The sequence below is a fragment of the Prionailurus bengalensis genome, chromosome B1, assembly GCF_016509475.1.
Source record: "Prionailurus bengalensis isolate Pbe53 chromosome B1, Fcat_Pben_1.1_paternal_pri, whole genome shotgun sequence".
In the NCBI taxonomy this organism is placed as follows: Eukaryota; Metazoa; Chordata; class Mammalia; order Carnivora; family Felidae; genus Prionailurus; species Prionailurus bengalensis.
The window spans coordinates 119,739,460-119,765,684 of record NC_057344.1 but is presented as its reverse complement, the minus strand read 5'-3'; the positions used below and the strand labels follow the sequence as shown (position 1 = coordinate 119,765,684).

The 26,225-nt window shown below is 37.6% G+C and overlaps 1 protein-coding gene across 10 annotated transcripts in view; it reads right to left on the bottom strand.

The window, feature by feature from the left end:
- Positions 1–2,750: 2,750 nt before the first annotated feature.
- The window catches only part of CENPE (centromere protein E), an 81,676-nt gene continuing 58,201 nt past the window's right edge, over positions 2,751–26,225 (bottom strand). For all 10 annotated transcript variants that reach the window (XM_043571361.1, XM_043571348.1, XM_043571352.1 and 7 more), the window contains 9 exons: positions 25,149–25,346; positions 24,237–24,440; positions 21,497–21,715; positions 18,094–18,279; positions 12,587–12,699; positions 10,878–10,975; positions 9,066–9,249; positions 5,927–6,213; positions 2,751–3,308 (listed from right to left, as the gene is read on the bottom strand). In XM_043571361.1, coding sequence (XP_043427296.1) covers positions 3,214–3,308; positions 5,927–6,213; positions 9,066–9,249; positions 10,878–10,975; positions 12,587–12,699; positions 18,094–18,279; positions 21,497–21,715; positions 24,237–24,440; positions 25,149–25,346 — 1,584 coding nt within the window. In that variant the 3' untranslated portion in view covers positions 2,751–3,213. The remainder of the gene's footprint in view (positions 3,309–5,926; positions 6,214–9,065; positions 9,250–10,877; positions 10,976–12,586; positions 12,700–18,093; positions 18,280–21,496; positions 21,716–24,236; positions 24,441–25,148; positions 25,347–26,225) is intronic.

Here is a 26,225-nt window from a genome sequence, read left to right as displayed (position 1 = left end):
CTTTTTCACCCTTATATTGCAATCAGCATACAGTAATTTGTTTTCCAACTAAACATGAATTTCACCAAGACAGTACCTTTTGGTGTCCAGACCAGCGATTGGCACACAGTAAACGACCATTAAATATTTGCCGAGTATGAATGGCAGGCTCTTAGTTTTCTTGAATGTAAATCTGCCAGGCTCTCAAGAAAATATTTCCTATGAACAATAATCTATTTGTCTTCAGTCTTGGCTTTATTTTCAGGCCAGTTTAATGTTTTCTGACCATATTACTGCTTTTTAACATTCATGCATGTTTCATTGTTGACGTTTGTCATTATCCTTTCACAGCCATTCATCATGATATTGAAACTCAGATCTCAAGAATTTAACATTCTGAGGGAGATGTCGACAACATGGAGGAAAAGGGAGTCCCACCTCTCTTTTCCCCCGAGACACTGATTTAAAACACTAAATGAACCAAAATACCTTCTTAACCTAACTAAGCCAGTTAAGAAGTTGCAGTACCCTTGGTAAGGAGAAAGCTGAGAACAGCTGCATTGAAACGGGCAAGAGCCATTTCACCTCACCTGTGGCTCTACCCATCCCACCCCAGCCCTTTCCCAAGCTAGCACAGTTCAGCCTCTGGCTCCTGGTTTCCCCGGGGGAGTAGGGGGAAAGAAAAGAGTGGAAAATTCATCCAAAATTCTTTCCATATGGCAGCCCAAGGGACTGGTTTCTGTCTTGCCTGACTTGGGAGGCTGATGGAACTGGCATAGTTGGTACTAGATGGCCTGCAGTGCCCCAGGAGGAGACCGGAATGGTTCAGCACACTTGGGAGAGAGGAGGAAGAGTAGAGTATGTGCTTGGTGTTCCCACTTTTTGGAAGGCTGTCCAAGACTGATATTTGTCTTATCTACCTGGGGTGCTAATGGGGGGCTGAGATGCTTTGGATGCCTGGGGGCTAATGAGAACAAAGGAGAGCAGGTGGCTTCTTACTGCATTAAAGAACATGCTGTACTGCAGAGAGACACCAGAGGGAGCAAGAGATCCAGCTCTCAGAAAAGAAATTGGCAAATTATACACATAGCCCAGAGAAGTCATATCCCCCTAAAAAGTTTTCAGAGACCCCTGGCATCTATGACCAGGCTGACTGGTGTAAGCATTCCCCTGTGTGAAGCAATCTGTATACTAGAAGAGGTGGCTGCTTTTTCAAATGCATTAAACTCAGCAAAAAATCAGAAAGCACATGTACACACAAAGAGAAGCATGACCCGAAGGAACAAAATAAGTCTCCAGAAACTAACGCCAAAGAAAAAGTGATCTATGAATTACCAAAGAATTCAAAATAATAGTTTTAAAGATGCTCAATGATCTACAAGACAATGCAGATAGGCAACTACATGAAATTAGAAAAACAATGCATGAACAAAATGACAATATTAACAAAGAAATAGAAACTATAAAAAAAGAACCATACAGAAATTCTGGACCTGAAGAATACAATGACTGAATTAAAAAATTTACTAGAGGGGTTCAGTAGCAAGACTTGATCCATGAGCAGAAAGAATCAAAGAAAAAGGAATAAAGAAACGTGAAGAAAGCCTAAGGTTCTCATGGGACATCAGCAAGTGGACCAATATATGCATTATGGGACTTCCAGAACAGAGAGAGGGTCAAAAAATTTATTTGAAGAAATAATGGCCCCAAACTTCCCAAATCTAAGGAAATGGACATCCAAATTCTAGAGTTGAGCAATATTCTACTAGACTGGATACCTGATGACTGATTACGTTTAATGGACTTAGTTTTATTATCCAGGTGAACCTACTACCTTGAGTTACTGTTATTCAGTGGAGGAGCAGACATTGTCAAGAAGCAAATCTGTAGTTCTGCTATAGTGTCTTATTGGGGGAAGAGTGGAAAGGAGAAACAACTCCGAAGGGACTGGCTTGGGGGAGACAGTTATTGGAAGGGACATCTTCCCTTAGCCCTAGTGAATGCCTATGATAGTATATTAAGGGAAAATATCCATCCATAGATTGTAAAATGGTGGCTATGATGTAATTCACAATCTCTTCCTTTGAATGAATTTTATCAAAGAGCCAAGAATGCACTGAAATCACTAACTGTTCTAAACCTTATGCAACTTGCTGTTTTATGTGATTTTTCAAAGTCTTATTATTTAAAAGTAGTAACAGATGCTCTCTAAAACCATAGTTCTTAACCTCCTATAGGGTGACAGATCCCTTTAAGAATATGATAGAAGTATGGACCCAAGTATCCTAGAAAAATGAGTTTACATACAAATTAACATAAAATTTCAGAGGTCTTACAGACTGCATGAAGCCCATCCACAGATGCCTTATGTATGTGTGGGGACTCTGGGTTTCTAAGATTTTCTACTTTGATAGAAACTCAGGTGTTGTTTCCTCATGTCTGAAATACAAGGGTAGGATAAATGGTATGAAGTTCTTACCGCTGGTAGTAAAATGCAGCACAGTACAAAGTCTAATAGCAAATCAACCAATTTAGAGTTCTTGTATAGGGAGTGGGTGGGTACAGAAAAACAAAGAGAATTTTTGTATTTATTATAGCAAAACAAAGATCAGACTAGAAAATGAAGAGGTCACAGCACTTTGCTGTCCCTTAGCAACTTAAATCCAGGAAGCATGTATATATTCTTGTAGCAAAATTCTGAAAGTCACCAAACGAGTACAGCCAAATATACCCTGAATACCCCACCAAGAAACCATCAATATTACATAAAGTTGTGATTCAGAACCACTAATTAAACATTTATTCAATGTTCAAGGCACTTAAAAAGTAGTTCATAATGTTAATTAAATGACACTTTATGTATTAGGCCTTAGAATTACCTAAGTCATGTGTAAAACATTACATTAATAAAGATGAATACATTTTGCATATGCATGGAAAGACTGGAAATTTCCTTCAATAATTTTATTCTTTATAAAATATATAAATAAATAAAACAATTCAATTTCTAAAGTATTACCACATTTCAAGGAGGTTTTGCTATCAGTCATTCCAAATTATTGGAATGCATTAACCTCCTGTTCCTTCATCTTCCAATTCTAGTGGCAAAGTGAAAACTGAATTGAAATTATGTTGGACTGTGGTAACATTGCCAGGGATAGGCACATAATGTAAAAGTACAGTCATTTCTCAGCAGGAAATGCTGGGTCCCCAGGAAAGTGACAGTAGAGGAGCCTACTGGGTCTTGCACTCAGGCATATCTTTTCTTGAGGAGGTGTGCCAAAGACTTGGCTGAGGACCCACTCTCTCTGCTCCAGCACTTTGTTCTTCTGAGAAAAAACAAAAAGAAAAAAAAAACCAAAAGTAACCATATTTTATTAAAAAACTACACGAAATTCTAATAGAATTGGAAATGTAAACAATGCTAAGACAGCAGAGATAAGAAGAATGAAAAATGACAATATGGTCATTAACCTCATGTTTGGTCATTACAAAGGTATATTTCACTTCATCAGAGTTGGAGAAGTTTATTCCCCATTTTCTCACAAAATCAATTGTTAGAAGAACCATTTTGAACACAAAACCAAGAAGCAATAAAGTCTCATTTGAAATTCATCAGTTTGAGATTCAAAGTGAAATCAAACACAGAGTGAGTCTGATTTTCTTTTGCCTGAATTTTAGGGAAAAAAAATGCTATACTAAACAAATACTATTAATTTTGGAGACTATTTAGCCATCCTTGGAAAACTTTCTTTGAGCCTTTAAAGAGGACTTCAGTTGTGTTTATTTGTTTATAAATAATATTGATTTTCAAATGATTATATTCATATAAGTAAATGTCTCATACCTGGTCTTTGCAATTATCTCAAGTTGTTGAGAAAATTTAAATTATCTTTTATAATTCAAAATAAAAGCATTAAAATTTTGTTAGAATGGTATTTTACTAATTCAGGCTGGGACTATGTCCTTTAAGGCTGAATTGGCCAGTTTTTTGATTCATATATTATTCCAGTCTGCTCTTTTTTTTTTTTTTTTAAGCTTATTTATTTGAGAGAGGGAGAGAGCATATATAAGCAGGGGAGTGGCAGAGAGAGAGGGAGAGAGAATGCCACACTGTCAGTGCAGAGCCCCAGTGGGGCTTGATCTCATGAACCATGAGATAAGGACCTGAGCCAAAATCAAGAGTCAGACACTTAACTGAGTCAGCCACTGAGCCACCCAGGTGTCCCTCCAGCCTACTCTTTTATTTATTTTACTTAAAAATAGTACCAGAGTGATCCATATATTGATAAAAATACTTAAGCATTTCTACTTGTGGTTTCATATCATGCATGTGTCTCTGGCATTATCAGATAAAATCAAGAGGTGATTAACAGTTTCCTGGTTTTTCAGAAGACTCTTCTAAAATAGCATGTATGCATATACAGCAAAAGTTCCACATAAGTGTTAGCTAATGGCAAGTGCTTAAATGTTTGTTAAATGCTATTCCATAAAATGAATAGTTTAAACATTTTTTCAAATTGATGTCTTCCTATATCCCAAAGAGCACTTTAAGACTGAGGACTTATCTAATATTGATTTTAAAGTTGATGAGAATGGACAGTCACACAATAGAGTTCCTCACAAATCCACAACCTTCACTTGGGGCCAAAAATGATTTGGCAATTGCTTTCCTTAGGTGTACAATTTTATTGCTGTCGATTTCTACAACTGTGTAATGGGATTTCTGACAGGCAGATATGCAGTCACAAAGGCTCTGGCCACACACACAATCAATGCTGTGTGGTGAGAAGGACTACAAGAAACACAGTATTACAGACTTTCTTCTGCAATGCTCTACACCTCTGTGTCTGGCACCCCTCCTACCATCTAGCCAGGCACCTCTGACTGCTTCGACTCCCCTATCTCTCCTGTCCGTCCACTTCTCTGTAGCTCTACTGAATCTGCTCAGGTCCACGCTAGTATGACCTCTTGCTTAGACAACTGTCATAAACTCTTGCTCCTATTATTTGTTGGTTACCATATAACTAAGGTGATGTGTTCAAAATTTATAACTCATTATGATCCCCTGCCATTATGTTGTTTAAAATCTTTCAAAGACTTCTTCTGTACAATCTACAAATTCCCACACACCTGGCTCTTCTCCTCTTTGCCTTCAGGGCCTCCAACCACAGCAGCTTGTGTTAACTGTGCTGTGGCCATACGATCTTTCTTCCAATGCTTCCCCTGGTTATGGTCCCTCCTACCTTGGGCTGTCACTGTTCTATCTGCCAGAAATACTTTCCCCTCCCCTCTTTGTTAAGCAAACTCACATTAACCTTAGATCTCAGTTTCCTTCTTCAAGGAAGACTTCCTTAATATTCCTGCAACAAAAACCTATAATATGCCTCATAGCCTTTTATACTCTAGAATTTTACCTGTCTGTTTTTGACTACTTGATTACTATATCTCCTATTGGACTATACGCTCCAGTAGAGTAAGGGACCATGTCTGGTTTTGCTTATCAATGTATCTGACACATAGTCGGAGATCAAAATTTTTTGTTGATTGAATTAATAAGTAAGTGAAATAAGTCTATGATCTGGCTTGTGTAAAATGAATATAATGCTATTGGAAATGCTGGCCAACTGAATTGATAAGAAGGGCTTCTTCGGTAAAAGTTTTGTTTATAGTGTAGTGTCTTCATGTTTTTAACAGAGTTGCTTATTTCTCTTAGGGAAAAGCTGAAGGTTTAAGAGGCAGAATAAAGGCTTAGCTTGGGGTAAAAAACAATACACGTTAGTGCCATGCTTTGGAGAAACTTTCTCACCCCAGAAATGCCAAATCAAGTTGAGCACCATAGTTTGCTCAACTATATCTTGTCTAAACTTGCCCTTTGGGGTCACAAATTAATGATAAATTCTGACAGATATCCCCTGATTTCTAAGGAACCAGGATATTTACTTACCTGGGCAAAGGCCTAAACCCGAGTTATCAAAATAGCGAACTGGTTGAGGTGTTGGTAAAGACTTTGATCGGCTATCGAAAAATGAAGATTTTGGTGATTCCCTTGGCACAGGATTTTGTAAATTCCGTTCCTTGCATTGAGAAGGTGTATGTGGCCTCTTTTTGGAAGCTGTTCTAGTCATTTTAGGAGACTGTGGAGAATTCTCACAATTAACTTCTTTGTGTGCCTCTCTTGTAAGGATTCTTTCCTTCCACATTTTGACCTCACCGGAAAGATGATGATTATTGCTTGAATGTAGTAGGGAAAAAAAAAAAAAAAAAAGAGACTGTAAGTCTGGCTCAATTCCTGAAATTTATTCACACTTACATTAAAAACTTTTTAAACTCTGGTAAAATATATACAACATATAATTTACCACTTTGTCTTGTTTTTAATCTTAAATTTTAGTTCTAGTACAGTTAACATATAGTGTTATATTAGTTTCAGGTGTACAAAATAGTGATTCGACCCTTGCATACAATACCCAGTGCTCTTCACAACAAGTGTACTCTTAAGTCCCCATCACCTATTTCACCCATCCCATTACCCACTTCCCTCTGGCAACCATCAGTTTGTTTTCTATGGTTAAGAGCTTCTTGGTTTGTCTCTGTCTCTCTCTCTTTTTTTTACATTTATTTTTGAGAGATAGAGTGAGACAGAGCACGAGTGGCGCAGGGGCAGAGAAAGAGGAGGGGACACAGAATCTGAAGCAGGCTCCAGGCTCTGAGCTGTCAGCACAGAGTTCGATGTGGGGCTTGAACTCACGGACCATGAGATCATGACCTGAGCTGAAGTCAGACATCTAATCGACTGAGCCACCCAGGCACCCCAACTCTCTTTCTTCCCCCCCCCCCTTTGCCTGTTTGTTATAATTTACCATTTTATCATACTTATATTCCCACCTAATGCTTCCTGCTTGGATTATTTTCACAGTTCAGAAAATGAAATGAGGTCGCATTAATTGAACAATTGTAATTAAGGAGTCCTGAAAAGAAAGCTTAGAGTATGACAGATTTTCAAATGAGTCAGTGAGATCATCCAGAGTGGTTTACCTATTGATACCTTGCAGCAATAACTTGACAAATTAATCTTCTGGATAGACTAATCTTTAATGTACCTTTGTTATTTTAAAAGAAATACTACACCATGCTTCTGAACTAGTTATAGTCTTGCTTGTTGCAGGAAATGTCACCAGCATTTATCCAGTTCCTGCAGAGAGAAGCCTGGGGACCAATCCCAGAGGCCTTGCTCTCCTTTATTTGGTCATCCAGGTCTGTGGACCCAACCTCACACTTAATCTTTCAAATTTATCTCCTTATATTTATCCCAATTGGCTCCATTCTAGTCCATGCCAAAATTATCTTTTACATGGACTATAGCAAATAGATTCCTAAACTGGGTTTCCCTATTTGCTCTAGAGCCAGAGATGCTATCTGATCTCATCAGGCCCTGGCTTAAAATCCTCCACCGGAGGTCACTTTCTCATTATATTGCAGATTATCACCCACGCCTCCTCAGAGTGACCCAAAAAGGCCTGTGTAACTAACCTAGACCAGTGACCTCTGGCATCTCTTCTTGTACCTTAGTGTTTCATTCTCTACACCCCAGTCACACTGGGTGTCTTTCAGTTCCACCAACAGGTTATTCTTTCTGATTGAAGCCTGTGCACATGCTGGCCCCTGCCTAGAAGGCTTATATGTCTCTCCTTTCATCTGGCCTAACCTCTACCCTTTTCTATAACTGCTCTTCTATCAGTTTCTTCGCCATCACCCCTCCCCACAACTAGATAATGTGTTTTTTTTCTGTTGCTGTTTAATAGCACTCATTGCAAAAATTAGTTGTTTAGTTATTTGTTTAATGCCCATTTTTCTTCTATTGTATCATTAGTAAAGTGCTTGGCACAAGATTCTAATCCTTGATAGAAGCCAAATAATTAAATCTGTTAGAACTGTTTATGAAGTAAAAGGAAATACGCTACAATAATGGACTTAAGTTCTCCTTTGACTTGGGTATACAGACTTGTGGTATATTTGAGCTGCCCCTCAAAGATCTGTTTACTTCCTGCTTCTGGGCTTTGTTAAAAATAGGTCAATTGATAGATAGCAAACATCTGGAATGGTGTCCCATAGTCTTATTCCTCTTAAAAGACATATATTACAAAAATGCTGATTCGAAGGGGCACACACACCCCAATGTTTATAGCAGCACTATCAGCAATAGCCAAATTATGGAAAGAGCCCAAATGTCCATCGACTAGTGAATGGCTAAAGAAGATGTGGTATGTGTGTGTATATATACATATAGTAGAATATTGCTCAGCAATCAAAAAGAATGAAATCTTGCCATTTACAACAACATGGATATAACTAGAATGTATTCTGGGGCGTCTGGGTGGCTCAGTCGGTTAAGCGTCCGACTTCAGCTCAGGTCATGATCTCACAGTCCGTGAGTTCAAGCCCTGCATTGGGCTCTGTGCTGACAGCTCAGAGCCTGGAGCCCGTTTCAGATTCTGTGTCTCCCTCTCTCTGCCCCTCCCCTGTTCATGCTCTCTCTCTGTCTCAAAAATAAATAAATGTTAAAAAAAAAAATAACTAGAATGTATTCTGCTAAGCGAAATAAGTCGGTCAGAGGAGGATAAATATCATAATTTCATGCATGTGGAATTTAAGAAACGCAACAGATGAACATAGGGGGAGGGAAGGAAAAATAAGATAAAAACAGAGAGGGAGGCAAACCATAAGAGACTCTTAAATACAGAGAACAAACTGAGGGTTGCTGGAGGGGTGTTGGGTTGGGGCATGGGCTAAATGGGTGATGGGCAGTAGGGAGGACACTTGTAGGGATGAGCACTGGGTAATGTATGTAAGTGATGAATCACTAAATTCTACTCCTGAAATCATTATTACACTATATGTTAACTAGCTTGCATTTAAATTAAATTTAAAAAATATATATTTATTACATATACTCTAAAAAATGACTTTCCCCAGATGTGTGAAGGCTTGCCAATTGCAAAAAATATATATGCATATGTATATGCCATGCTCCCCACATGTAATAGCCAGAAGCATAATTTCAATATCGTGTAAGCAGATCTTACCTTAATAGTTCATTTTTTTGCTTTATTAGCTGTTCATTTTGCTGCTTTAACTTAGAGATTTCTTTTTCTAGCCGTATATATTCACTTTTAAAAATAAGAGCTTTTGTGCTTTGTACGATGCCACTGCCACCTCCACAGGTTAAGGGTTTATTAGAAGGCTGAGAGTCCGTACATTCTGACACAACTGTGAGGAGGGCAAATACACACATTAAGTGATAATTTTAATTATCTCCAAAGTTCAAAAAAGAGGGAATGTTACTGAGCGCAATAAGTCACTGTAAAAACCAGACCATCTCAATCATCTCCCTAGAAGCCATCCTTGCCTTCCTCCTTCTACCTCACTTCCTGTGCCTATATGATCAACACTTCTAATTATCTCTAGAGTCCTCCTGCTTCTCTCCAACCCACCAAGTCCACTCCTACCACAGTGCTCCCTGAAATCTTGCACAATGACGGCAGCAGTAGTAATCTCCCCAGTGAATGTGGTCCTTCACTCTCTCTCCTCTCCATCAGTGGAAACACCCAGAGGGCTTCTTACAATACAGAATGTGTGTGTGGGGGGTCCACTGCCAGTTACTCAGTGCACTGTAAGTTCTCAACACATACTTGTTAACTGAATAAACCTCAGAAAGATACTAAAGCATATATTATTAAGTATTCTGCACTATGTGTGTAAAAGTAATGTAAGGAGTTGTTTTTTAAATTTCAGGTAAAACTGCATTAAAATGTGAGGTGCTTCTATGTAGAATAATCCACTGTGTAACCAACAATTTACAAAAGGGTGGTAAGGTGTGTATGGGGAAGACACTTAATGTCCATTTTCTTTTGAATTACTTTGGATTCAGATACAATATGTACTGAAAGTCACAAATCAAGAGTTAATTATCCTGACCCTTCTGTAACAACAAAGCTTGCTCATTTCTATTTTTATCCCTTAAAGTTTTCCAGGTAGGGGTGCAATTATCCCACAATAGCCACTAGAGAAGTTCAGTCTACATATGTACTAGACAACATCTTTAACACTTTCTCATTTTTTTTTTAAATGAGTGGATAATAATACACACAAGTATTACCTTATGTTTGCTTGACATTTAGAACTTTCAGTGCGCTTTCACACACAACTTTCAGTTTGATCCTTACAATAAGTATATATATAAGCTAGTAGGTCAAGTATTATTGTCCCCATGATTTCATAGGGCCATGAAGTGAGAGTCACCTGTCCTTAGTTCAGTGTTTACTACACAAAGCTGTCCCAAGTACTGTTCAGCATCCTCTCTTTTCAAATGAAACATGAGATAAAAATATGGAAAAAGATATAGGTTGAGGAAATCATATGAGAAATTTGATCATTAGATTTGAAAACTGTGTCTAAAATCAATTTCAAAAAGATTGCACGATTTCAAAGAGTTTGCAAATAAGCAACAACTCTGTATTTTCAGTACTAAGAACAAATAGGATCTTATTTCCTTATTTCTACTGTGTACTGATTGTATTTTTACTGTGCCTATGGTTAAGATCTATTAAGATGTGAATGTCTTCACTACTATGTAAAGATGTGATGATCTGATAATGCAAAGGTAAAATTTGTATTTTTTAAGAATCTCCAATGGACAGTTAAAATTATAGGAAACCAAACTAAATTGGGTACAGGATAAATATGATCCCAGTAAGTTCGTTTCAAAAACAGTTCTTTCTAAATTAGTGATTAACATGTTTATTCTTGATTGTCACATATATAATAGTATTCAAAATGTCTAAGTGTATTGAGAAGTAAAATGGAAAGTTATGGAAATATCAGCATTTTCTACTTACGTGAGGTATCTTGCGCTTGTTGATTTCTTCTCAGATTTTCTCTCAATACCCTTATAACTTCTTTTTGATATTCTACAGTGGCTTTTGTAGAAGTAATTCTAAAAAGAACAATGGAAATATGTAAAAGCCTAGCAACTAATTTTTAATGGAAGAATAAACAGAACTGCTGTCAAGAATTTTCTAATAAGATATATCACATTGACATGAAACCCATAAGTAGCAGCAGATACCCTCCTGGTACCAAGTGTTTTATAGGTACAACACCATCAAATCAGAAGCATTCTGTTTGGTTGCAGGAGTAATTTTTTTTAAACAATTCTTTTTAAATATCTGGAAGCCCAATAGCTATTAATTGGATACAACGATTACCAGAGCATGAAAGTGAGTAAAAACTTCTACCTATGTCTACATTGTCAGGGAAGTAAACCCCGGCTGCAGTCCAGTCCAGTGATAGTCAAAGGTCAAACAAATTCTGCTCACTGTCTCCCAGTAGAAAGTGATATTTTATGAACTCCTGGCTTAAGCATTAATCAGCAGTGATAAATCATGAGACTTTCTGCCTTTAGAGACTCTGAAAGTTATCTGCTGATCCTATTCTCTAAGTAAAATTGCTTTTTTTATAGTGAAGAACTTGATAGGTATAAGTTTCACTAAAACCAATAGTCTATCAATGGAAGGCTAGTCCGGATGCAAAAGCTTCAGAATGCTACTTTTTGGGCAAATTAGGTATCCTTGTTAAATATTTATAGGAAGAACAAAAAGCATTAGGAGCCAGAAGGAATCTTAAGAAATCGTCTAATACAAACTTATTGTTTTATTTATTGAATATGAACATAAAGCCCAGAGAGATTAAACAGCCTATGCAAGGTGATATAATAATGTGGCAATATTATATTTCTAATTCACTGTCTCTGACTCTGTTTCATGTTCTTTCATTACGCCATATCATAAAGAATTTTAGGCGTGCCATTATGTACAGTAGTATACATAAACAAATAAAAAGAGGTTATGCATTTGGGTACTAGATACCATAATTTAAAAGGAAATACAACCTTTACACAAAAACACAACAGGAGGAACAAATTAAATTAAGAGAACCGACAGAAACCTTGGTCAAACTGCTAGACACAAACACACACATACAGGTTCTTAACATTCATTTTCAAGCATAAAAAGGCCATTTTTAAGCTGTTTATATATGACTGAGCAAGAAGCATCAAAAGAAACATTGTATTAGTAATTGGCCAGAACTATGCACATTTTTAAAAAACTTTGGATATGTAATGAGAATTTAACAAGTTTAAAATCTGTGGATGTGGATATTTATTTTAAAAAGCAATAACAGTATTTCCATATATTTTATTTATTTATTTTTATTTTTTTTTTTTTAAAAATTTTTTTTTCAACGTTTATTTATTTTTGGGACAGAGAGAGACAGAGCATGAACGGGGGAGGGGCAGAGAGAGAGGGAGACACAGAATCGGAAACAGGCTCCAGGCTCTGAGCCATCCGCCCAGAGCCCGACGCGGGGCTCGAACTCACGGACCGCGAGATCGTGACCTGGCTGAAGTCGGACGCTTAACCGACTGCGCCACCCAGGCGCCCCGTTTCCATATATTTTAAAAAGTTAACCAATGCAAAGGAATTTATATAATTTAGAAGGCAAACTTGAGCTATTAAAGTCGTGTTCAATTAAGGCAAAGACGTACTCTTTTTCAAACTCTTTGGCAGTTTTCATCTTCTCTAGGTCTATTTTTACCAGCTTTGTTTTGAGATCTTCAATTTCTTCTTTGTAGGGCTTAGCTCCTAAAGCAACTTTGTCCTAAATATTTTAGAGAAGAGAAAAATAAAATAATTTCAGAGCAGTTTTAAAGAGTTGTTAACTACCTTGATTTGGTAGGAACATTTTAAAACAGCAAACTTCAAATATATGAAAAGCAGGAAAAGGCCCAAAATTTAATCCTAAAATGAACAAGCAGATATTTGATGTGAAGTATATTTGAAACTACTGGAAGCTAATATGTAATTAAGAACATATGACTTTCATTTCTTAAAACAATTTTTTTTCCAATTAAAAATGAAATACTTAAGACAAAATGCAACAAATGTTGAGAATAATGGGGGGTGGGGGGGTGGTGACAGGGAGGGTAAAATGAAACAAAAAGATGCCAGAATGGCAATACAAACAGCAAACTAGAACTGAACCAAGGCACAAAGCAGTATAAAGTGTTGTTGGGACATTGTGTATTCAAGGATGGTTCAATCCAGTGCTGTCAATGTATCTACTTCCCATCACAGAAAAAAAAAACAAAACATACATAAATACATACTTGCATATATTTAAATCTTTTTTTAATAAACAGATTTTTATATTTTAGAGAAACTTTAGGTTGATAGAAAAACTGAGCAGAGAGTACACAGAGTTCCCATATACCCTTGTCACACTCCATCTCCCTCCCCACCCTGCCCATTTCCCCCATTATTAACATCACATATTAGTGTGGTATATTTGTTACAAATGATGAGCCAATATTGATATATTTTAGGTTGCATTAGGGTTTTTTATTTGTACTGTACATTCTATGGATTTTGACAGATGTAAAATGGCACATATCCATCATTACTGTATCATACAGAATAGCTTCACTGCCCTAAAAATCCCCTGTGTTTCACCTATTCATCTTTCCCTCCCTAACCCCTTCCAGACCATTGGCAACCATTGATTTTTTTACTGTCTCCCTGGTTTTGCCTTTTCCAGAATGTCATATAGTTGGAATCATAGGGTATGTAAGTCTTTTCAGATTGGCTTCTTCTGAATTTTTTTTTTTTTAATGCGTTTTATTTATTTTTGAGAGAGAGAGAGAGAGAGAGAGGGAGGGAGGGACTGAGCACAAGCCGGGGAGGAGCAGAGAGAGAGGGAGGCACAGAATCCAAAGCAGTCTCCAGGCTCTGAGCTGTCAGCACAGAGCCCGGTGCAGGTCTTGAACTCATGAGCCATGAAATCATGACCTGAGCCAAAGATAGACGCTTAACCAACTGACCCACACAAGCACCACCTCAGATTGGCTTCTTTTTTTTTAAAAAAAAAAATTTTTTTTTAACGTTTATTTATTTTTGAGATAGAGACAGAGCATGAACGGGGGAGGGGCAGAGAGAGAGGGAGACACAGAATTGGAAGCAGGCTCCAGGCTCCGAGCCATCAGCCCAGAGCCCGACGCGGGGCTCGAACTCACGGACCGCGAGATCGTGACCTGAGCTGAAGTCGGACGCTTAACCGACTGCGCCACCCAGGTGCCCCTCAGATTGGCTTCTTTTAATTAGCGGTGTGTATTTAAGGTTCGTCCGCATCTTTTTGTGGCTTGTTAGCTCATTTCTTATTATTGCTGAATAAATCACTTTTTATCATTGTACTGCAGCCATACAATGGAGAATTAGATATTGAATAAAAAATAAAACCCATCTAAACAGGGACCTAGAGAGCTCTCTTTATTCCTCTAGGCTTTCTCACCCCAAGCCCCATAGAAACATTCACATGCACACCATGGCTAGCAAAGACTAAAAAGATGCAAAATGATAGATGCTCAGCTTAAGGAGGCTGATGACAGGGTAAGATAAGCCCATTCTTGGAGAAGCCCACTGTTTGCTCAGTCACAGCACCCGTTCAATACCCCACCTTCTGATTCAGATGCTCGTATCAGGGACTCCCTGAGAATGTGGCTGACTGAAGTGTTGTCAGTTTTGTAAGAAGTTGCCAAACTCTCTTTCAAACTGGCTGTCCCATTTGCAGTCCTTCAAGCAATGAATGAAAGTTCCTATTCCTCCAGCTCCTCATCAGCATTTAGTGTGATGTTTTGGATTGGCGAGCATGGCATTTTGAGATACCATAGGTGTTATAGTGTAGTGTATTTTGTTTTAATTTGCAATACTCTAATGACATGAAGCTGAGAATCTTTTCATTTGCTTATTTGTCCCATGAGTATCTTCTTAGGTGGGGTGTCTGTTTAGATCTGTTGCCCATTTTTTAATCAGGTTGTTTTTATCATGGACTTTTAAGAGTTCTTTGTTTATTTTGGACAACAGTTCTTTATCAGATATGTGTTTTGCAAAAATTTTTTCTTCCGGTCTGTGACTTGTCTTTTAATTTTAACTGTCCTTCACAGAGCAGATATTTTTCATTTAAATATTTTCATTTCAACTTACCAGTTTTTTCTTTCCTGGATCGTGCTTTTGGTGTTGTATCTAAGATAAAGTCACTCCCAAGCCCATAGCCACCTAGATCTTCTATCTTCTCTTCTGGGGGTTTTCTAGTTTTGTGTTTTACATTTAGATTTTTGATCAACTGAGTTACTTTTTGTGGCAGATAGAGGGTCTCTGTCAAGATTCGTTTTTTGGCCTATGGAAGTCCAGATGCTCCAGCATCACTAGTTGCTAAGTTGAGTCTACTCAACTGCCTTTGTTCTGTCTAGGATCAGCTGACTGCATTTGTGTGGGTCTACTTCTAAGCCTTCTATTCTCTTCCACTGATCTACTTGTCTATATACTGTTTTAAAAGTTCAAAGAATTAAAAAAAAAAAAGGTATCCACTTATGACACTAAAAAGAAAATGCAGAGATTACAGGTTTTTTTGCCATGGTATAATGAAATAAATTAGTCACATATAACATTATTTAAAACATTCTTATGTAAGAGAAATCAAAATTGAAAATACCGAATTAGAAATGAAAGACAACAGAATTCCATATTTCAAACATATGGCATGTGACCAATGCTGCACTCAAGAAATACTGAATCTTAAATAGTTTCACTAATAAACTGAGAAGACTGCAAACATAAATTTGTTAATATCACCTATTTATCAGCTGCATTTTAGATGGATTCAGTTAAGAAAGTTTCCTGGCTCTACCTGAGAAAGAATTCCTTTGAAATTCTGATTTGAATTACATGAAAGTTAGGAATTAACTTGGGAACAACTTAGGCTTGTACAGTATTGAAGTTCCAACCTAGGAAATGGTGTGTTTCTTATAAACCACACGCTCTGTATTTCTTTTTTAAGTTCTCTTGCTCTTTTCATATATGTTTTCCTCATTTTTTGTTAAAGTTAGTCATTCAAGCATTTTATTTTTGATTTTGTGACCATCATAAATAAGATCTTTTTTCTTCTGGGGTGCCTGGGTGGCTCAGGTCATGATTGTAAGTCTGAGCCCCACTCTGTGCTGACAGCTGAGAGCCTGCTTCAGACTCTGTGTGTGTGTCTCTCTCTCTGCCTCTTCCCCACTTGTGCTCTGTCTATCAAAAATAAATAAACATTAAAAAAAAAATCTTTTTTTTCCCATCATGCGGGATGTCCCTAAAGTTTTAATGTAACTTAAATGTTTTATAAATTCACTGCTACTCGATATAAACAATTTGTAATGATACAAGGGAGGAAATGTATCAAGATTGAAACAAAATTTTAATGATTCATTTGTTCAAATTACTTTCTTCTCTATTCAATTAATAAACCCCACATTATATTGGACAGCTATATCCAAGATGTTTTCAAATAGTGGGGAATAGGTTAAAAGTTTTTTCTTATGTTACGTTAAATACACGTTGCATTTTATAGAATATAAGTTTATAACCTTCCAGTTGTCCGGGCCAAAAACTCTGGCATAATGTCTTAACTCCAAGAAATATGAAAGGAAGGCATGTGTGCCACGTCTGGGCCAGAGTCTTCTTTAAGAATAGAGATTTTAAGATGAATTTTGGCTTCTCCATCTGTCCCTTTCCTAGGAGCCGGAGCATGAACTGCTTACAACCTGGCTTTAACCATGCAGATGAAAACAGCACCAGAGGGGTGGCGGAGAAACAGGATGGGAGACAAGTGAGCCTCTGAATGGTCATGCAGTATGGACCCTCCTGCCAACCTGGAACTCATACTTTTATATGAGATAGAGAAACAAGATTCTCTCTTGTGTGAGTTGTTGCAGTCTGCTTCCCTTTGTTGTAGCAGCTACAACAAACACACCCTCTTGGATTTGATTTTCAAAGGGCAGCCTTTAAAATTAAGTCATTATATCCTTTTGCCAAAATCCCGACGACTTCTCAGCTCACTCAAAATAAAAACCAAAGTTCTTACGATAACCTGTGAGACCCTTTACGAGTTGACTTTCCGCTACTCCTTACCTTCTTTCCCACCTCTGTCCCCTTGCTCCTGCACAGGAGACACCGGCTTGTTTCTTAAACATGTCTAGGCTATCTGAGATTTCCTTTGCCTAGAAGGCCCTTCCGCTACCACAGAGCTCACTCATCCCTTCAAGTCCTCTTAATGGTGTGGCTCTGCTCAGCAACGCTTTGTAAGATAAGAGGTTTCCCTCCCACCCTCACTTTCACCCAGCACCCATACACCCCTTGTCTAGCTTAATTTTTTCCCATTGCACTTTTCACCATTTGACACACATATATACATGGTTATTTTCTGTCTTCCTGAACAAGAATATAAGCAACTAGAAGGAAGGGAGGTACTTTTCTTTCCACTGCTGTATACATGACATCTAGAGCAATGACCAATATATAGAAGACTCAACAAATATTTCTTGATTGAATAAAAATGTGATTTGAAATATTAAATAATTATTCTAAAAAGTTCTAAGGATTTACAATTGATTTTCTTGGTTTTTAGTTTTACATTAAACTGTATGAGATTGTTTTTTATTGCCTCTCTGTTTCATGTCTTATTGAATGAGCCAGGACTTTTAGAATAGTATTTATATGCCTTTTAAAAGTAATTTTTCTAGGAATACAAAAATAATCATTATTTTGCATGAAAATATATTCCTACATTTCATTTCTAAGTTTCTGCTTGCTTGCTTGCTTGCTTATTTATTTATTTATTTATTTATTTATTTATTTATTTATTTATTTATTTATGAGAGAGGCAGAGAGAGAGGGGGACAGAGGATCCAAAGCAGGCTCCATACTGACAGCAGAAAGTCCAATGCGGGGCTTGACCTCAAGAACTGTGAGATCATGACTTGAGCCGAAGTCGGATGCTTAACTGATTGAGCCACCCGGGGGCCCCTTCACCTGCTCTCTTAAAGCTTGAGTGTTGAACTTCATACATACATAGGTAACAGGAAGTTCAAGTAAAAGATGAGAGTCCCAAGTAAACTGTCAAATTCAACAGTAGAAGAAAAAAAAAAAACCCTTTTATTGTAAAATGAGTTTGTTAAGTTACCTGAAGTACTTGGATCATTTCTTTAGTCTTTTCAAGGCATTTATTTGATTCATTAACTTGTGCTTGAAGTTTTGCTACTAGGTCATTAGTCATCTCAAGTTCTTTCTGCAGCTTTATAATCTTGCTTTCCTTGTGCATAGCACTTTCCTTAGCTTCACGCAGTGAAGTTTCCAACTCCTGAATTTTCTGTGAGAAAATGCACACATAAATAAGGTATGCCATGAAGGCAGAATCACAGAATATAAGTTTAAGACAAAGACGATCATATACATAGGCATTAATTTTTCAGATTGCATTAAGAAAAGATAGAAGAGAAACCAAATGTCACTCAATTTACACATGTATTATTTCCTTTATTTAGAAGTTGATGATTTTTGGATTAAAAAAGGCCCAAATTTTATATTATAAGTTTTAGTGTTTATCTTATTTACTGGTTAGTACAGTGCTAAGCATATTAAAAAGGCACTCACATTTTAAATTAACAGCACTTAAAGAAAGTACACCTGTTAACTGACTCTTTAAGTAATGCATATAACATAGCTTTCCCTTTATTTTTATTACCTAATTTTAAAATTAAAAAATACAAGCATGTGGAAAAATTCAAAGGCATATAATGAAGGGGAAGTTCCCCCATCTCAGAACCCGAGCTGACCTGGTAACAATGACTACTAAACTCTTTCAAGTGTATCCTTCTAGAAATTTTCCATCCCTATTTAAGTGCTTGTGAGTACACAGTTACAAAAGAGTCAGTCATACACAGAGAAGGAACATACTGAATATATAGTTGTTTTTAAAAAATATTTATTTTTGAGAGAGAGACAGCGAGTGCACAAGTGGGGGAGGGGCAGAGAGAGAGAGAAAGAGAGAACGAGTCTCAATCAGGCTCCTTGCTGTCAGCGAGAGAGCCCAATTCAGGGCTTGGTCCCATGAACCGAGAGATCATGCATGACCTGAGCCCAAATCAAAAGTCAGACATTTAATGACTGAGTCATCCCAGTGCCCCAATTCTGTTTCTTTTTAACTTGATAATATACTTTCCAGATATTTCCATTAACAACACATAGAGATCTCTCCACGTTTTTGTTTTCATGGATACATACATCCTGTCTTATAGAGGTATTGTAAATTAGCTAACCCATCAACCACTAGTGAACATCTAGGTTATTTCCAGTTTTTTTCAAATACAAAAATACCTGAATTTAAATACCTGAGTTTGTTCATATTTGTAAGATTATTCACCTACACACACATGCAGGATTTCCTAGAAAATGTTTGTTTTTGGCCCATCTAGAATTTATTTTTGTTTAAATGAGTGAGGTAGGAATCCAGATTTATTTTTTTCCAGGTGGCTAGCTGGTAGTCTGCAATCAAACATGCAGTAAACCATCTTTTCCCCACCGAGTTGGTGGTTACCATTATCAAACACTGAATTCTCATCCTTACTTGGGTGTACTGCTGAACTCTACTCTGTTCCACTGCTCCATGTGTCTATTTCCATATCGTATCAAACTACTCTATGCTACTCTAATTTGGCATGATTACCAGATTAATAGTATATCATTTACTGTCGGATAGGGTATTTCCTGGGGTCGCTGAAGATGGATATTTCTTCTGTTTCTTTATTGCTTTGGTAGATGGGCTTAATATTTCGGCTATTTTTGTCTCCACCAACTGACTGAGGTCTGTAGTGATTAGCAAATTGATAAACTGTACCAGTGATCTTCTAGTTTCCACTGGTAATTGATTAAATTAGTGGCTAATGTTTTATTCTGAGTATTTATTTTGCTCAAGATGATAAATTATAATTTCCTCTTAGGTTCTTCACGAAGTCATTTTGTGTGCTAACAACATAAAATAGTATGCCTGCTTCACAGATTCCCAAGTAAGGCTAGGTAACAAAATAACTGAATCATTCAAAAAAATTTTGTTTTACTAATTCTTTATTTTTGAGAGAGAGACAGAGCATGAGTGGGGGAGGGGTAGAGAGAGAGGTAGACACAGAATCCCAAGCAGGCTCCAGGCTCTGAGCTGTCGGTACAGAGCCCGACATGGGGCTCGAACCCAAAAGCTGTGAAATCATGACCTGAGCTGAAGTCAGACGCCTAACCGACTGAGCCACCCAATGTACCCTATAACTGAATCATTCAAATAACGTATTGATTCTTGGATACAGGTTAATCTATATAAGACATCTGTTATATTTTTTTTAGGCTTTTCCATTTTATTTATTTATTTATTTATTTATTTAGTTAGTTAGTTAGTTAGTTTTTTAACTTAACAGGTTGGTGTTCTTCCTGGTTCGCATTTTTATTTTTTAACATTTTTATTTATTTTGGAGACACAGAGAGACAGAGCACGAACAGGTGAGGGGCAGAGAGAGAGGGAGGCACAGAATCCAAAGCAGGCTCCAGGCTCCGAGCTGTCAGCACAGAGCCCGACGCGGGGTTTGAACTCACAGACCGCGAGATCATGACCTGGGCCGAAGTCGGACGCCCAACCGACTGAGCCACCCAGGCGCCCCAGGCTTTTCCATTTTAAGTTTCATATAACACAAACCAGTTAATTAGAGAAAAGCTGAATTGCACTAACCCTCTAAGCTAGTTCTATATACAGACACAGATTATAGTTTAATAAAAAGTTACACGATTGTGGGGTGCCAGGGTGGTTCAGTTGGTTAAGCAGCTGACTCTTGGTTTTGGCTCAGGTCATGATCTTGCATTTTGTGAGTTCGAGCCCTGCATCAGGCTCTGTGCTGGCAGTGTGAAGCTGCTTGGGATTCTCTCTGCCTCCCCCCCCCCTTCCTTTTTCTCTGTCCCTCCTCTGCTCATGCCTCTCTCTTTCTGTCTCAAAATAAATAAACTTAAAAAAAAAATTACACAATTGAAGAAATTTATAATGTATAGTAATAGCACCTGAGAAGGTATATGTATCTTTAATCAAATTAAGCTATGAGTTACTTCTGCTTTATAATTCAAAGGGAAGATCTCATGTAATACATAGTTCTGTAGTTATTTGAGTGATAGCCACAATAGGACTGTATTTAAAGAACAAGCCCATTGGGGCACCTGGGTGGCTCAGTAAGTTGAGCATGTGACTTCAGTTCAGGTCATGATCTCACAGTTTGTCAGTTTGAGCCCCACATCAGGCTCACTACTGTCAGTGCAGAGCCCGCTTCTGATCCTCTCTCCCCCTCTCTTTGCCCTTTCCCTGCTCATTCTCTCTCTCTCAAAAATAAATAAAACATTAAAAAAATAAATAAAAACAAGCCCATCACACACACAAACATGGCCCACATTCCCTAATACATTTGATACTATAATTTTGCTCTGAAGTGTTACATAAAATGCATCTTTAACTCTGATCAATCTGCAAACTGAAAAATGTCTCATAAGAAATCACATACCTCTGTGGTTAGTTGTGTGGCTCTTGATGTAACATGAAGATTCTTATTGTCTTCTGTAACAGCATTAACAAGGACACCAGATGTCAGTGAGATCTTCAAAGTTTGGTAGTTTTTAAATAGTTGTTCATTTTTCTCTTTCACTGATTTCAGGTCATGTTCCCATTCTTTAGTTATGGTAGCATTTCTTTCTTCAAACTCTGTAGATTCATTCATTATAGCCTATTGAATAGTAAAACACTATTATAACTCTAAAATGAATTACATATAAAAATACTATGAAAACTACTAGAATTCTAGGACAAGGCATATGCTGAAATTCATTATTTAGAACACTCTAGAATAGTACTTTAAAAGAATGTGAACATTCTTTGTGGTTTGCATCAGTTTCTAAAACTACAGAAGATGCTGGATATTGATGAGAATAAAAAATAAGGACTGGAGAGGATTCATATTGATTTGCAAGATGATAAACCTCACTTTATTAAGTCAGTGCTAACATTATGGAGAGGAATCTGCAAAACTATACAGGTTAAAGTTATTATGTATTATGACATTTGTTATTCAACTTTTTTAATGTTTATCTTAGAGAGAGAGTGTATGCAAGCATGTATGCACAAGAGGGGCAAGGGGGACAAAGGATCTGTCAGCACAGAGCCTGATGCGGGGCTCAAACTCATGAACTGGGAGATCATACCCTAAGCCAAAGTCAGATGCTTAACCGACTGTGCTCCTGTACTATGATATTTATAATGTCCTATATAAACATTAACTGACCTGTAATAGCAGAGCATATTCAATAAACTTAACAGCAATCTATTTTCCAGTTTCATTTCAAATCTCAATGTTTATAGGGAAAATAGTTCACTGACTTTTGGTAATCTGAAAATCTTATATTTCTGTGCAGGAAATAATAGTCAATCAATACCTTCGCTAACTCTGAAATTACTCATATCTTTTTACTTCCTAATTGTTATGGGACGTGTTTTTGCTCTCATCATGAATGCCTTATTGGTTTTATCTATAACTTTGTGGCTTTAAGGCACTTCTATCAGACTTGGATGCTAACTTAGTTGTGTTCTTGCTGGCACCCTGGACTTTCCTGGGTTCTAGACTACTGGCCTCACAACATACGAAGTTATCATTTTCTATTCTCAGGGTGCTGGAAGAAGCCACATATCTATGCTCATCCACACAGTAGGAATCCCTACTTTCTACTCCCAACTAGGCCCTCAATATTACAAGAAAAACACTGAATTATACGGGGATTCTCTTAGCCAAATATTGGTTTTATATTTTTCCCTGTTGATTGTGGACTCTTCCCCCGCCCCCGCCCTGAAATAGCTCATACTATTCTGCTAGCTTGAGGTATTTAACAAATGGGAATGACTCTCCATAGGAAAACAGCTTTTGAAAATATTATCTATACTTCAGTGTGATTTAAGTATAGTTTGCAGATGAAATTAAAGTGTCAAAAAAGAACTGCCCAAACATATGAAATATGAAATTAATCTTAGAAGCTGTGATGTTAATCTAGCTCCCCTTGCTCCAGTTCCATGTACACAAGCAACTTTCTGATTACTGTGTATTTTACCAGGTATAGAGATAGGGATTACTTCAGAAAGCAGAATGAGGGGCGTCTGGGTGGCTCAGTCGGTTGAGCCAACTTCGGCTCAGGTCATGATCTCACGGTGAGTTCGAGCCCCGCGTTGGGCTCTGTGCTGACAGCTCAGAGCCTGGAGCCTGCTTCGGATTCGGTGTCTCCCTCTCTCTCTGCCCCTCCCCCGTTCATGCTCTGTCTCTCTCTGTCTCAAAAATAAATAAACATTACAAAAATTAAAAAAAAAAAAAAGAAAGCAGAATGATATCCTCATCAATGGAAAGTACAACAAATTAACAAAAATGATCTTCAGCAATGTTGGTTCTTGTGAATCTATACACTGGAGTCAGTCACCTCGGGAACAGAGGTATAAACCGTATCTCTGAACCTCAGAGTTGAAGGATCAGTGCATATGGTAGTGATACCACCAACATGAAAAGCAAATGAGGCCTCCGCCAAGGAGTTGGCCAGGCTTGTCTATGGCATGACCACAGGTGCTGCCTGCAGCCCTGAATCAGGCTCATGTCTTACCCTGTCTGAGGCTACTGGGGGGAAAAGGCTCAATTCCTACAGAAGCAGTGAGAAATGAGAAAGGAAAGAGGATTCAAGATTTCATAAGTGGAAATTGATTATTACACCTCAAGATTTTATCCTTTTTTTTTTTTTTTAAGTTTATTTTGAGAGGGAGAGCAAGCACAAACAGGTAAGGAACAGCGGGGGGTGGGGTGGGGTGGGGGGGTGGGGGGAGGGCAGGGGGGCAGGGTGCAGATTCCCAAGCAGGCTCCATGCTGTCAGTGCAGAGTCGGAGGTGGGACTCGAACTCACAAACCATGAGATCATGACCTGAGTGAAACCAAGAGTCGGATATTTAACCAACTAAGTCTCCCAAGCCTCCTAATTTTATCTTCCTTACAAGTGTCAGTTGATTATCTTTAATTATCTTAAAGAAGCATACATAACATATAAGAGGAAGAACATGTTTTACATAATTTTTTCCAAATAAAAAAATAAAGTATGTACAAGTAAATTACAGAAAGCATACCTAAGATTAAGTTGTTCTAAGTCTTTTTTAAGAAAGAGGTGGAAAAACCAGAGCAAACAACAAAAAAGAATGAGGTAGCACAAAAGAAAATCATTACTTACAATTATCTTGTTATTATAGAAGTTATTCACTTGACAAATCCTATCATTTTCTTTCTGGATGCCATTTTTAAGCTTTTCTGTATCAAAATGAGTATTCAACCATTCTTCCAAAAACTGGGTCATTTCTTTCCTATTACTTAGCACTTGTTGAAATTCAGCCTTTATGCAGTGGAAGTCATTTTCTGAAAGATCTTTGAGAATTTCCTGTGTGAAAAATAAGTATTTAATCACCTGGACATTAGGAAAGTTTTCACCTAAATATCATATAGATATCATAAAGAGGGGAAAATACCTTACTGAACTTTCATTCTTAATATTTTGAAATAAATATAATTCTAATTTATTCTAATTACATTAGAAATGTAATTCTATTTAAAACTTTATTCTAGTGATTTGAATAATAAATTTTTGGCAGTATAGGCCATCTAAGAGGAATGTCTGTGAATTCTGCCTGTTAGAATTACCTGTCAAAACTGTCTGTGACCAATAATCACAATATTCGAAGTGCTTCTACATGTAGCTTTCCTGTGCACTCAGGTCTCACATACGTGTTGGGAGTTAGATGCCAGCCTCACACTGCTGGGTGAGAGCAAGGCACTCCATGTGGAGTTACTGCAATAAAAATGTTCCTGACTCCCAGCCACAGATCTAGGTTTAGAAAGCATTTGCAAACTTATTCTGGGGTTCTATGAATTCCCACTTGTTGGTGCTAAATCTATTTCCTGTATCTGTGGAGTCCTGAAAAAGGAGATTAGTCCATTATGTGACACTCTTTACATCTAGCCACTTGTCACCCTGCAACCTAGTTTTAATTTCTGGAAAATGAAAAATGGCTCTAAGCACATGGAAAGGTACCTTCTCTATGTGACATAAAGGCCTAAAATCTAATGAAACCATTTAAATAAATGATACCTCAATATGTAGATCCATATTCTGGCTCAATTTAAGGTCTGTTAATTCTCTGGATGGCACATCATAATCTTGTTGAAGGTGTTGTATTTTAATTAGCAGTTCATTTTGCTTTTCCACTTCATCAATAAAACACACTTCAAATTTATTGATAGATTCATGGTGTTCTTCCTTTATCTTTGTAACATGGCTTAACACATACTTACAGAAAAACATTAAACAAATTGGGAAATGAACTTTTTATCACATTTAGAGGAAGTTTTAAACCCTCAAGACTAAGAGGTGGGATGGCATCTCTTGTTTATCTATATCCTCTGGTAAGTGAGGAAGAAGGAAAGAGCCTCTCTCTCTATCCCCAGTTTTCTCCTCTCAGTATCTTGGGAGAAGAACTTCCAGACTTCAAGTTCCTTACTTCGGACTCCCTACTGGATACATCTCATAGATGTTCAACAATTACCTTACATTCAATGTTAAAATGTAACATAATCTCTTTCCCTAGAAACTCACCTTTCTCTACCAATCACCCATGTTTCCCAGCTAGAAGCTTGAGATTCATTCTCAACATCCTGTCCTGCATACCTTGATTGGGTAACCAATATGGGTATGCCAGCCTCAAGATGTACTTTCTACATGTTGTTAGATGTTTGGCATCAAGGTAACAATAATTTGAATGCCATGTGTTCCATGGACCTCTTGGATAAATTCTGGATATCTGATTGCCTGGATTTGTGGAAAAATTTCAGGGCTTGGGGCACCTGGGTAGCTCTGTTGGTTGAGCACCCAGCTCTTGATCTTGGCTCAGGTCATGCTCTCATGGTTAGTGGGATCAAGCCCTGTGTCAGGCTTTGCGCTAACCGTGTGGAGCCTGCTTGGTTTTCTCTCTCTCCCTCTCTTTCTCTGCCCTTTCTCTGCATGCACACACTGCCTCTTTCAAAATAAATAAACTTAAAAAAAAAAAAAAAAAAAAAGGAATATCAGGGCCTGAGAAGCAAACTATCTAGGAAAGACACATACCAACTCCCTCCCTCCTTCCTCAGTCTTCCACTACTTCTTAACCTCTTATAATCTGGCCCTTCCTAA